The following is a 14,321-nucleotide window of genomic DNA, read 5'->3' as shown; positions in this document are numbered from 1 at the left end:
TAGCTGCTGGCTGCTGCCTTCAGTGCCACCTGGGCTGTGGACCATGAAGGCTTCTTCTCAGAGAGTGACCCCTGTGACTCCACAGCGGGACACCTGCTCAGTAGGTGAGAACTCTGGGCATGCTGTCCTTTTTAGTGTGACACCCTCTTTCATTATGCTGCTCACCTTCCCTACCACCACCTACCTCATACTCAGTCTTAGATAGTGGAACCCAGATTGAGAAGTGTTTATTGACTTGAATCACTGTTGTTATATCCATATTTTTCTGTTTCATCTTCCAGTGTCTCTGAGGTCCATCTCTTGTTCCCCATTCCCATATCCAAATTCCTGATACTGGCCAAGTTAAACTAAAAACAAATTCATATGATGTATGTTAAATGTTACTTGAAATCTGCGTTTCTCTGATTTCCTTATGTAATTAGTTTGAAACATTCTATGAGCTCTGAGTTTTTCCAAATGAGTATTGTTTTTGTCTTTTTCTACAAGTTAAATTATCTGGTACTAATAAAGTTAGGCACAAGTGAAATATAGAAAGCAAATTTGAGCAAGAAAAGCTTTACTTACTGATTAAATATAACTGTGTTAACTTAAAATGAAGTATTGTATACATAGAAATTTTACTTCTTTTTATAGAGTTGGCGTTCCTAAAGGTGCTAAAGGTTCACCTGTTAATGCTTTGCAAAATAAGAGGGCACCAAAACAAGCAGAGAGCTTTGAAGATTTGAGGAGAGATGTCTTCAATATGTTTTGTTACCTTGGTCCTCACCTTTCCCACGATCCCATTTTATTTGCAAAAGTGGTGCGCATAGGCAAATCATTTATGAAAGAGGTAAGATTTTTTTTCTTCCAAGCAGAAAACTAAATTTTGAAACGAAAGTGTTCTAGGTATATTTGTCTTATGTGTATCTCTAGAAATAAAAAGAAAGTTGAATTTACAAATTGAATTTACAGAAAGGATATGTTGAGTAAAGCTTGGGGAAAGTCCATTGTGTCATAACCACACACACACACACACACACACACACACACAGTCCATTGTGTCCTAACCCACCCCCCCAACACACACCCCCGCTTAGGAAAATATAAATTATACAAGGATTCCTTTTTGAATGCCTTTATAATTTTAGTGGTCAACTCAGCTTTCTTTCCCCTTACTTTTCTTCTACTCTGTTATTTTCTTGGCTGCAATTTTGAATCATTGTGATTATTTGTATGAAGTCAGACTGTTGAGGATCCATTCTTTTCTAGTAAACTTTTTATTGAAATAAAATGTACAGAAAGTAACACATCATAATTGTACACCTCAGTGACTTTTTCCAAACCGAACACCCAGGTATCCTCCACCTGGATCAAAAAATAGAACACTACTCCAAGTTTCCCTTGTACTCCCTTCTAGTTACTATTCTAAGGGTAACCATTTATGCTATTTTAAAAATTTTAAATCAGCTTTGAGTTATAATTTATATAGAGTAAACTTACAATTTGAAGTGTACAATTTGAGGAGTTTTGACAGATGTATACAGTTGTGTGTCCACCACCACAATCATGGTAGAGAATATTTTTATCACCCCAGAAAGTTCTCTCTTACACCTTTGCCTTCAATTCTGTCCCTTTGTTGCTGGTTCCTGGCAACCACTGATAGGCTTTCTGTCACTATAGTTTTGCTTTGTCTAGAACCTTATATAAATGGAATTGTATAGAATGTACTCTTCTCTGTCGGGTTTCTTTCACGTAATGCTTTTGAGATTCATCCAAGTTGTTGCACGTGTCAGTAGTTCCTTTATTGCTGACCAATATTATATAGATATAGCAGAGTTTATGCATTCACCGGTTGATGGGCATTTGGGTTGTTTCTAGTTGGGGGCTATTAATAAATAAAGCTGCTATGAATATACCTGTACAAGTCTTTTTTTGGGGGGGGCGTATGTTTTTGTTTCCCCAGGAATGGGATTGCTGGGCCATATGGGTAAGTGTATAACTTTTTGCCAAACTGTTCCAACATGTGTGTATCATTTTGCATCCCTGTATATGACTTCCAGTTTGTTCCACATCCTCATCAGCATTTGTTATTGTCACTCTTAAATTTTAGTCATTCTGGTGGGTATGTAGTGGTACCTGTTGTGCTTTTAATATACGTTTCCCTGATGATGGGTGGTTTTGAGCATCTTCTCATATTCTTCTTTGCCATTTGTAATCATCATATATTGAAATGTCTATTCAAATCTCTACTCATTTTAATTGGGTTGTCTTTTATTATTATTTTTCTGATTTGCCTTTTTATTATGTTGTCTTTTGAAACGCAAAATTTTAAATTTTGATTAATTCCAATTTAGCAGTACTTTTCTTTTATGGTTTTCTCTTGTGTTCTAAGAGATCTTTGCCTAACTCAAGGTCTTAAAGCAGAAAAGAATACATAATTTCTTTTCAATTGTAAAACAAGGCTACCAAAAGTTAATCTGCAAATTGTTAAGCACAAAACAGTTTTCTCCAGTGTTTGGTGCTTGCATCTAATTTTAATTTTTGACAACAGTAATTTATCAGCTGTTGTATATTAATCCTTTGATACCTGAAGTATTTGATTTGGCTTTTAATACTTAACTGATAGATTTTTTTGATGCTCACAAATTTACGTTGTGTAAAGGTACTCTAAAGAAATCTACTAAGTTTATTACTATAGAAATCATTTATTATATAACATATATAAAGAAAGTATAGTGATGTTTCATTATCTTAATTCTTTTTTCTTTTTTCATTATCTTAATTCTTATAGTCTGAAAGGGATGGGTCATGTTAACTAGTGCCTGTTCAAAGAACAAAAGGGTCAATGTCTTTCCCAGTGCCCCCATATTGGGAAGCATATGAAGTCAATTTATCCCATTACTGATGATGTTAACATTGATCACTTGGTTAAGGTGATGGACTACCAGGTTTCTCTAGGGTACAACTATTTTTTTCCTTTATTGTTAATATAGACCTTCCGGGGAGATACTTTTCTGACAATGTAAATAGCCTCTTTCTTATCTTACCTTCACCCGCTAATGCAGTTCTTTTTAACTGAACATCTTAATGTTCAGATCTCTTGTTCTGAAATTCTTTCTTTGGCTGTATTATAAACCTGTAAGCAGGAGACCAAACATTCAACTTGTGGAAGTCCTGTACGTAGACATATGCATGAACATATGCCTAAACATAGACAGTATTGTTACCAAGATGCGTAGGTTCTAGAGCTGTCACCCTTCCCCTCTGCCATCTCCATCGCAGCTCTCCTGTACCTCTGTTCTATTACAGTTGTGCCTGGTGCCTGCCCCTAACTCCAGTCTCTATTTTTGCAGAGGTAGAAGGGCAGAAAGGAAGAAGAAAATGTTTATTTTGATCACAGTGTGAGAAGAAATCTGTCTTCTCTCATTGCTAAGGTTGTGGTAGGAAAAGTGAATCTTTCAAATGATCTGAATTAGAATTTTCGTTTATTTTTTACCCATAAAGATATTTCACTCTAACAGATTTGTCCTGTGTTTATAGGTTTAAAAGGCTTTTGTTGTGTAGCTAGGAATTTAACTAGGGTTTATAAGACTGTTTCTAAAGGGAGAATGTGAACTTTGTTCCAAAAATATAATTAAATTTCTTGAACAATTCATTTATAAGCTTGGGGTTGCTTGTATATATAACTTATGCATATTTTGAAAATGTTGCATATGTACTTATGCCAGCTGTCACTTAATGGTCTTCTAGCTTACATTTATTTATAATCATTTATTTCTGTATTTTTTAAATTTGAGGTACATAACATAGAACCATCTAGTACAGGGATCTTCAAACTTGAGCATATATAAGAATCACCTGGAGCTCATCGTAAAACACATTGTTGGGTCCCATCCTCAGAATTTTTGATTCAATAGGTCTGGGGTGGAACCTACTGAAGGGAATCTGCATTTCTAACAACTTACCAGGTGATACTGATGCTACTGATTGAAAGACCAAACTTTGAGAACTGTTGTTTTAGTATATTAACCAATATTGGTCTTTATTTTAGCCTCAAAAGAGGGGGAAGCCCTAAAGAATATTTCTATATGAATGGACAGATTTTGCTATTGTTAATTTTCTTTAATTATAGAACATAGCTTAAACACACTCACCTGACATACTTAAATGGCTTTGACACCTGCACACCTAAAGATGAATTCCTTGGTGCTTTTTTGCATCCAGCTGATGTTAATGGGTTAAGTTGTTTATGATAGTGGCAGCTAATATTGAGCTCTTACTGTGTGCCAGGTTCTATTCTAAGTACTTTATGTGGATCAGCTAATTTAATCTTTACCATACCCTTTATGCTTTAGGTTAATTGTCCCAGGTCACACTGTTAATATGCAGCAGGGCTGAGATTTCAATCCAGGCAATTTGGATTCAGAGGCCAAGTTCAAAATCATCATGCTCTCCTGCCTATACAAATGTAGTGAGTGTGAAATGGAAGAAATGATAGGTTATCTGAATTTTGCAATTCTTGAAATTCCTTGCTATTTTAAATGAAATCTGTTAGTGGTATTTTGTTTATCTCTGCAATCTGTGTTCATCTTGGTCTCTGTATCTCATCTCCAAGCTTTTCTTGTTTTATTAGGTTCATTCTTAATGCTTTTTTCTATGACTATATGTAGATACTTGTGGAGAATCTGCCTCTGTCCTTTGTGTTCTACTTTTGTCCACACTAAGTTCATTATCTTTTATATGCTTGGCGGGGGGCATGCTATTTATGTTTCCATTGTAGTCACAGCATTTCATTTTATCTTAATACGTATAGTTCTGTTCACAACTTCTTTCTGATAGAGTGAGAGTAAATCCTTTTACCTTTCCTACCTTATTTATGACCACTTCTCCTCTCTCCAAGCTGCAGTCTGAGTATTGGGTTCTCCTTTCAATCTTTTATGTAGTCTCTGATAGGGGAGTGAATGAGCTCAGTGAGGCTGAGTGTAGTCCTCATTTGGAGTACCTCTGCTTTCTCTTCTGAGATACTATTACCTATCCTGTACTAGGCATGTCTAGCCAAGTGGGTATCCCAGCTCCCTTGGACTTTGATTCCCTCAGCCATCTGTGCACAGTTCCTTTGAAAGATAGCAGGTTTTAGCAGCTGGTTCTTCCTTTTCCCGAGTCCTGCTGAGCAAATTTTTCCTCAGTCTACTCACTTACCTTGCAGGTCTTATTGCCTAAAGGAATTTTTTTTTTTGCCTAAAGGATTTTGTTGACTTATTTTCCTTTGTACTACTTCTGGGATTGGGTTAAGGGCAGGTGCCATACCACACTGTGGGACCAGAATCGTGTGTGTGTGTGTGTCCATGTCCCCATGTCCCCATGTCCCCGTCCCTTTGAAGTTAAATAGCAGAGTTTCCTCTTATTTGGTTGGTGGTGGATTTGCAACATTAAAACAACAGCAAGGCATATCTTGTTAATTGCATTAGGGATAGGGGACAGAAATTCTGTGTATATGCTTCACTCTGTCATCTTAATTCATTTTTCTGGTCAGGCTGTTTCTTGTGTTGGCCTTTCGTAAAAGCCAAAGTGTTTTATATTGATTCACAGATGAAGCTTAGAAACCTAGAGTCAGAGGGTCAGAATATTTCTTAGACTGGGCATTAGATGATATTAGGAATAGCTAGCTGGGATAATGATATTGTGGTAATGTGGAAGAATGTTATTTTTAGGAGATGCATACAGAATTATTTTGAGATGAAATATATCTGCTATGTTTTTTTGTGAATCAAAAAGGCAAAATGTTAATTGTTGAATTTGCAAAGTAGATCTGTGTTTATTGATAGTGCACTATCCACTGCACTTTTATGGAAACTTGAAATTTTTCATAATAAAAATTGCAGTTGCTAGGGACAGAATCTATATTAGACCATTGATTCCAAAGCTCTAGTTTATGAAACAGTTACTTTAGAATTTTGGCTTGATGTTTACTTTTTTTTTCTTTCCAAACTGAAGATCTACCCTAGTTGTGTAGGTTAGAGCTCAGAATTAATATTCTTTTTGGATGCAGGGACAAGTACAGTGGAATTATACCATTACTTGTGCTTAATTTTTGTGAATGTGGCCAGACTTGTTCCATCAGGACACTCAAGTGTGTATGCCTAGGAGTAAGGGTGAAGTTGGATAATTTTTTCCTCTCCGTTTGGTTCAGTTTCTCAGGTCCTTTACCACATTCAGCAGGAGTCTAGTTTTTTTTTTTATAAGATTTTATTTATTTATTCATGAGAGACACAGAGAGGGGCAGAGACACAGACAGAGGGAGAAGTAGGCTCCTCGCAGGGAGCCCGATGTGTGATTTGATCCCGGGACCAGGATCACCTCTTGAGCCAAAGGCAGACAGACGTTTAACCGCTGAGCCACCCAGGTGTCCCATGAGTCTGGTTTTTAAAGTAATGTGTTTTCATGTGACTTGGCCATTAAATGCAAGCCAGTTACTTCATTTCATGTTCACATGACTTCATGTTCCTATCTCAGGTTCACTTAACAGTGATTTCTTCTAATACTGTAGGGGGAAAGACCAGTCTTGTGTTGGAATGAAATGAAAGATAATGTGTCTGTTACTCTATAGATAATTTAAGGGACTTTTAAGGATAATTGTGAGTATATGTCATTTCCATTGTATATATTGACTTTAGAACCTAACTTGCCTACGAAGAGTCAACTGGTTTCATCAGGATGAGTTGCTAGCTGAGATGCTAGCTGCTTGGTAGTTCTGTGACTTTTAATCTGTCTGGACACTTTTCTAGGCCAGAAATGAGTGGTAAGAATATTTGCCTTATCTAGTTCCTGGGGTTGCAATGAGAATCAAATTAATGTCTCAACATTAATTAGATACTAACGTTAATTAGGCACTAAACTTTAGAGAGTTAAAGTTGTCATGAATTCTTTAGATCATAGTTAACAGCTTTACTTTTGTAAGTTGTCACAACACTAGCTTTTGATGATGATTTAAAGTGTTAATATACTTTCATCTATCTCTGTTTGTAAGTAATAGATACTACTTTAAAGTAGCAGCTTCATTTCCCATAGGGGCAGATTTGATTTTTATATATGAATGCCTTTGGCTTCTTTCAGTGTAGTGGTAATTAGATGTTTCCCCCCCCTTTTATTGTGGAAATTGTTGTTATAAATTGGTGACAAATCAACATTTTTATCAAATAAAGGAAATTTAGAAAAAGATTTATTTATTCATGACAGACAGACACACACACACAGAGAGAGAGAGAGAGAGAGAGAGAGAGAGAGAGAGAGAGAGGCAGAGACACAGGCAGAAGGAGAAGCAGGCTCCATGCAGGGAGCCTGACGTGGGACTCTATCCTTGGTCTCCAGGATCACACCCTGGGCTGAAGGCGGCGCTAAACCACTGGGCTACCGGGGCTGCCCGAAATAAAGGAAATTTTTATTGCTGGGGTTTTGTGAGTAAACTAGTTAGGGGTAGCTATGGACATGTCAGTTTCCAATTTTAAGTGGATATGTAAGAATATTTTTAAGACAATCAGAACCTTGCATTATAATTCTTAATTGTCCAGGAGATAGACACTGCTCTCATTGGCACTGTATGTTAAGCTCCTCTATGTACTTTTGCTATTATAAGTCTCATACAAGGCAAATTTTAATCTACAACATCCTTGCTATTTAATGAGCCTGAGCAGGGAAGAACTGTTAGCATGTTTATATTTGTACTTATATTGTCACCTGTATTAATTGGTTTGAACTAAAGTCACCTTAGATATTACTGAATATCTTCATGTGACAATTCTAATCAAGATGTAGAATCATAGTTAAAGTAATAAATTACAAATAGGAGGATCTTAATTTTTACCATTAGCTATGCTTTTTACTTAAGAGAGACATACAGACATAGATATTAAGCCCTAATAGGCAAATGTCGACTTTATGTACAAACAGTATAATTTTAAGAAGTATATTTCATACAAAAAAGAAAAGTAGAATTTTTACTGTGTACTAGATGCACACTATAAGCAAATGATTCTGTTCCTCCTCTCAAAGACTGTTTCCTGAAATTGAACCTCAGTGTTCAGTTTCAGGAAAAAAATTCAGAAAGTATAAACATGAAAAAATATTTGTGAAAAACTCTCCTCTCTTAGAGGTTTGGCCATTTGTCCATGCAGGGCGTAGCAGATGCAATTAGATTCCATCTGTATTCCTTTGGCTCTTACACAGCCAAAGGTTTTCAGCTGCTGGCACCTCTATCTCATTTTCTGAGGGCTTTTCTGGCCCTGGAAGCCTGCATAGTAAGTGTATCCTGGAATTGCTGGAGAAGTAACTCACCTTGCCCCCTCTCCTCAGCCCTCAACCAGGGAAATGATAGGAGTTAGTGTTTAACTACCATGCCTTAAGATGGAATAATAATCCTGAGATGTATTTCTCCACAGACCCTCAGAGTCCCCAGTGGGATTAAGCTCCAGTTAACCCATAGGAATAATTTCCTACTGGTGGTTCCTAGGATTACTTGCCAAATAAACTATGCCTGCACTTGAATAGAGTCTGCTTTTGGGGAATGTAAAGGAAAACACAGGGGCATATTCCTTTAAATGAATTCCATATGAAAACCTTAATTATCCCTAAAGATAGATTTACAGGGCAATTTTTTGTTTTACAGAAGACTTCTTTTATGAGGTCCATTTATACAGAGAATTCATTTAAATAGATTACATATTCGTATTCATTAAGTGCACCAGAAATACCTGTTTTTACACACAGCTCGTTAGAACTATGCTTGTGTAAAACAGCACAGTCTCATATCATAATCAATGTTTTAAACAAAGTAATTACTTTTGGGTAGTGAATTTTATGAAACTAAGTATAGCTATTTAGCATTTTGTTTTGTTTGCTCTATTTTAATGTTTAAACCACTCCCCACAAGTCTATTTACTGCAGTTTGAATGCTACCATGTGGTAGGGAGACCATGTACTTTTATTGTCTAAACCAGGACACTCAAGATGGAAAGGCTGTGCTGGTACTTAATACTGGGATAAAAAGTGAGAACCAGCACATAATGGTCATCCTGTGTATATATAGATGACCATATTATTAACTCTTCGGTACAGATTTTTATTTTTCATACAGATTTGTAGTGATTAAAGATGAAATGTGTTGGATGATCGTGCTTTTTCATTTAGTAGCTCTTTTCGGAAATGGTGCAGTATTAATATTACTGATTGTTTCTAGGTATTTTATAAAAATTTAAGAGTCTCTGATTAAAAGATAAAAACAAAACTTTCAAACGAAACATTGAAGGGTAATTCATTTTTCTATTCTTTAGGCTCGGTAAACTCATAGTCCTGTAACTTAACCTGTTACAGGTTATATTTTCCTATTTCTGAGTTATTTTGATGGGTTTTAGCTGGATCCTTTCTAGCAAAAAGATTTTCCTTAGAGTTTTAAGATCTAAACGTGAAGTTCTTAGCCTAGTGTATGGCACATAGTACTCAATAGATAGTTAATCAGAATGAGAAAAATAAGGTGAAAATAGTGCTGTAATTTACTTAGATATAGCTTCAGGTTCAAATCTAGTCATAAATTTTAAGTATTTTTCTTTTTTGTTTCTTTTCTGAAATATAGTCTAAAGTAACATTTCAGATATTTATGGGTTAGAGATAAAAAATAGGACATTGGTAACGAGTTATCTAGTTAAATCTACAACTTTCCCCCAAGGTTTATTTCTCGACTCCCCAGAAGCCCCTCTCTTGGTGGAGGACCTACATTCTTTTTGTACCCACTACTGTTATGCAGCCTTGTCATCTGATCCCTCTTTATAGGGCAGAAGTGGAACCTGCTTGGGGCCATTCATAGCTGATGGTTTGTCTAGGAATAATTATGAATACTTAATTTTATTGAGACTTAAAAATTCAGTTCCTAATAGTACATTGGCAAGTGTAGTTTTGATCTTCAAGAAATCCTCAAAGATAGGAACTGTCTTTGTTAGTTCCTCAAAGATAGGAAGTCTCTTTATCTTTGAAATCCTAGTGTCTGGCACATAGTAAATGAATGAATGAAGTGGATGTCTTTGTTCGTCCCCTTCCATTTTTCCTCCCATTTTTTCCTGGACTGGCCATTCAATAAAATAGTATGGGAATGGAGAGTTTTATATTTACTCTGAATTAAAAAGCAAATTAAACTAAATTAAAAAGCATCAAGGGAGTAGAATGTGTCTTTATATTCTTACCAAAGAAAAGAAAATTACTTGCCTGTACCTCTCCATCTACTTTTTGTTCATCTTCGTTATAGTTAGCCTTTGATAGAAATGTTCCTTACTGCTCTTCTAGTTTCATTGTGCTTTCTGTATTTTTCTTTTTCAAATTTTCCTGGTTATGAAATGTAGAGAATTGACAGAGACTGCAAACTTAAATAAGTATTTAGTATGGGAATTAGGACAGCTTAGTAGGTAAGAAAATGTTTTATTTCTATTGAGAAAACTTTGTGTAGCTTTATTAGAATCATAGTATAGTAGAAAAGGAGTGGCTTAACTGCCTTCATACCCAACATAAATATACTGTAAATCTAGTTCTTCCTAGTATGCCACCAGAATTACCCCCCCGCCCAACCAAACAAAGCAAAAAAGTGGCTATCTACTTTGTTTTTTGTCAGGTTACTCCTTCATAACCTCAGCATTATTTGCTGACCAAGATACATGTTTATGTAACATTTGTTTCTGTGAAGGGGAACCATATCTTTTTAACCTGCTGATTAAAAGGGTGGGGGGTTGTGTGTGTTTTCCCATCAGCGTGACCGCAGTCCTGGAATTAGTCTTATATGAAAGTATTGTACAGAAGTTAGACTTCTCTGTAGTAGTACCCATTAAATTATTCAAGCATGAAAACATACGTGCACAAAATACTCAGTTCTGCCAAGAAAATAATAAGCTCATTAGCTGCATGTTAGCTTTCCCCCTTCCCTCACTTGGTATTGAGTTAAATCTTTCCCAGAAATCTAGATTGTCCTTGACTGTCAGTGCTTCAGTTGTCATTTTGGCCTTTGCACACTCCTTTAACTCTCCACCTGCTTATATACACACAAGTATTACTATTTCACTTTGAATGAACAACATCAGCATCAAACATGGCACTTCAGCGGTCCACCTGCAAATCATTGATACAAAATGACCTAGATTTTTTCATTCAGTCCAACTTACACAGTGGTCTGGTCTTTGTCAGCAATGTTACTAATATTTTGGGTTTATTTCTCATTGAGAGTTTAATGATGAATAAAAACAATTTAAATTTCTTTGGGTTTAATTCTTTTGCTATTGCTTTAGTTTTAGATTTTACAAATTCTGTAGCAGAAAACCAGAGCTTCTGGATGAAAAAAATGGAAATGCATTATAACTAAATTATGCTTGATACAATCTTATAATAAATACTTAGATCAGTTTTAGGATGCTTTGGTTTGTGATAATGAGGTTGAGAAAAGAATTGGCTTATAAAATTGACATTTAAAATTCATGAATGTTGCAACTGATTTGGAAGTTAGAGATATAGGTGAAATTTTAAAATGTTAATTGGTAATACTGGCTATATTTAAAATCTACATTTGTTTAAAAAGTAAGGAAATAATTCACAACCTTGTACAAGTTAATTTTCAAATAAGACGCTAAATTGTGACATCATAATCTTAACCTTTTTGCATTTTATTTATAGTTTTTTTTAATTTTAGTTTCAGTCTGATGGAAGCAAACAAGAAGATAAAGAGAAAACGGTAAGAGACTAGAAAAATCTAACGTGTCTGATTTGTCTATATACAGCATATATAAATTTTACTGTGAACAAGCTTAATTTTACTGTGCAAATATTTTGTATTCTACATGCTGAATCTAGCTTTTGGCATATCATACAGTTATCTTTTAAGATTGACAACCCCTGGTTTTGAGGATTATCATGTTGAAAAAGGAAGAAGGATAATTAGAGTCCCTCATTCTCCTGCTACCCCTTTCCTTACCTCACCTTATTGCTTTCTTAGATGGGAGAAGCACAAATATCCATTGTGAAAAGAACAGTGATAGTGTGGGAAATTAGATGTGGGTGGTATGAGATCCAGGAATGGAATTTTCTCAAAGGCTGATATAAATTTATTTTGGGGGGATTAATATGGATCTTTTACTAAAATAATTTTTCCTCCCTTCTTCTTAGGAAGTTATCCTTAGCTGTTTACTTAGCATTACTGACCAGGTACTACTTCCATCTCTTTCTTTGATGGACTGCAATGCTTGTATGTCTGAGGAACTATGGGGAATGTTTAAAACATTTCCATATCAGCATAGGTAAATACATAATATTTTTGTATTTTTAACTACTGTTCTAGTGCATTAACCTCTAAGTGTTTAACTTTTTCTAATTCTTCATCTCATCGTTTTTTAAGATACCGTCTCTATGGCCAGTGGAAGAATGAAACTTATAACAGTCACCCACTTTTAGTAAAAGTTAAAGCCCAAACAATAGACAGAGCCAAATATATCATGAAGTAAGTCTTAATTTATTTTTCTTTGTATTAGCGGAAAGTATATCTGGATCTAATTTACTTTCTTTCAGCCAACTTCTGCTATCTGAGTCTCAGTTCTGAGGAAGCCCAGGAATATTTGCTTAATGGTATAGCTGATTATATACTGAAGATAGAACGACTGTCAATTTTTTTAAAGCTCATTTAGACTACCAAATTAGTTTTTGTAGTTGTCATGCTTGCATAGCTGTAAAATCTAATCTTATTTAAATATGTCATATTCTAGGATGAAGGTTTTTTTTTTTTTTTTTTTTAGGATAGCCTTTGCTCAGTTTGCAAGATACATTTAATGGCTTATACATGGTGGTCAAAGTTCTCGAGATTTTCTCTACCAGAAGTTATTGTAATAAAGGTTTTTCTTGGGTTGCTCTTGGCTCAGTTGGCTAAGTGTCCGACTCATGGTTTTGGCCCAGGGTGTGATCTCATGGGTTGAGTATTGACCCCTATGTTGGGCTCTGTACTCAGCATGGAGTCTGCTTGGGATTTTCTGCTTTATCCTCTCCCTCTGCCCCTTCCTCTGCTTGCACGTGTGCTTTCTCTCTCTCTCTTTCTCAAATAAGTAAAATCTTTAAAATATTTTTCTTTTTTGGAGGATCTAATGGGATTATGCAGAACTACCTCCTTGAGTCAACTTTTGAAAAATTTCTATTTTCATTTGTGTGCTTTACTTTCATGTTATTAAAAACATAAGAGTGATGTTATTTTACTTCCTGGTAAACTGAAATTTAATTATGAAAATTGTATACTTCAGATTGGAGTCAGTTTATATGCTGATTACACTGCTATCTTACAAGTGTTTTCAGCAAGGCTATTGATTGTCGTTTCTTTTATATTTGTGCAGTGGTATGGTTATTCTAAATTAAAATAGTCCATTCTGTAGTTTAACTAGATTTAACAGTATGCAGTGATACTGTCTGCCTAGTGATCCTGTCCCTGGCCACAGTTTCCTGGGGAAACAGGTGCACAGTCTGGTTCAGTAGTTGTTGTTATACAGCATATTTAACGTTCTTTGGGAGGATAGAGAAGAGAGTGAATTGTTTCACCATGTGAACGTTGGTGAAGTCATGGAAGGAGATGATATTAGAATTGATCCTTCCAAAAAGAGTTCTGGTCTTAAGAATTCCTCAAGTGGAGTATCTAGCATAACAATAGCAGCTAATATTTATGGAGCCATTAATATTTATATGTGCCAGGTCCTGGACTAAGTGCTTTAGGTGGATTATTTAATAATACAGTTGACCTTTGAACAACATGGGTTTGAACTATATGGATACACTTATATATGGGTTTCTTTCAATAAATGTATTGGAGGGACACCTGGGTGGCTCAGTGGCCAAGCATCTTTTGGCCCAGGGCATGATCCTGGGGTCCTGGGATGGAGTTCACAGCAGGCTCCCTCTGCCTGTGTATACTCTGCCTCTCTGTGTGTCTCTCATGAATAAATAAACAAAATCTTAAAAAAAAATAAAAGTATTGGAAAATTTCTGGAGATATGGAACAAATTTGAAAAATCTTCATGCAAATCACATAACCTAAAAATATTGAAAAAATCAAGAAAGAGTTATGTCATGAATGCATAAAATATATGTAGATAAGTCTATTTTATCATTTGCTACCATAAAACATACAACGATCTATTCTAAAAAGTTAAAATTTACCAGAACTTATATGTACACTTACGTGGTGACGTTCATAGTCCAGAGAGATGTAAACAAATGTAAAAATTTAGTATTAAGTCATAACTGCATAAAACTAATACTGTACTGCTGTAATAATTTCGTAGCCA

The 14,321-nt window shown here is 35.4% G+C and overlaps 1 protein-coding gene across 13 annotated transcripts in view; it reads left to right on the top strand.

Annotated features, from left to right (window-relative positions):
• THOC2 (THO complex subunit 2) overlaps window positions 1-14,321 on the top strand; it is a 112,791-nt gene that overhangs the window by 56,557 nt on the left and 41,913 nt on the right. For all 13 annotated transcript variants that reach the window (XM_026017883.2, XM_072744080.1, XM_026017882.2 and 10 more), the window contains exons 12-15: window positions 634-829; window positions 11,696-11,737; window positions 12,169-12,299; window positions 12,398-12,499. In XM_026017883.2, coding sequence (XP_025873668.1) covers window positions 634-829; window positions 11,696-11,737; window positions 12,169-12,299; window positions 12,398-12,499 — 471 coding nt within the window. The remainder of the gene's footprint in view (window positions 1-633; window positions 830-11,695; window positions 11,738-12,168; window positions 12,300-12,397; window positions 12,500-14,321) is intronic.

The sequence above is a fragment of the Vulpes vulpes genome, chromosome X (genome assembly GCF_048418805.1).
Source record: "Vulpes vulpes isolate BD-2025 chromosome X, VulVul3, whole genome shotgun sequence".
In the NCBI taxonomy this organism is placed as follows: Eukaryota; Metazoa; Chordata; class Mammalia; order Carnivora; family Canidae; genus Vulpes; species Vulpes vulpes.
This window is presented reverse-complemented; position numbering and strand designations above follow the sequence as displayed.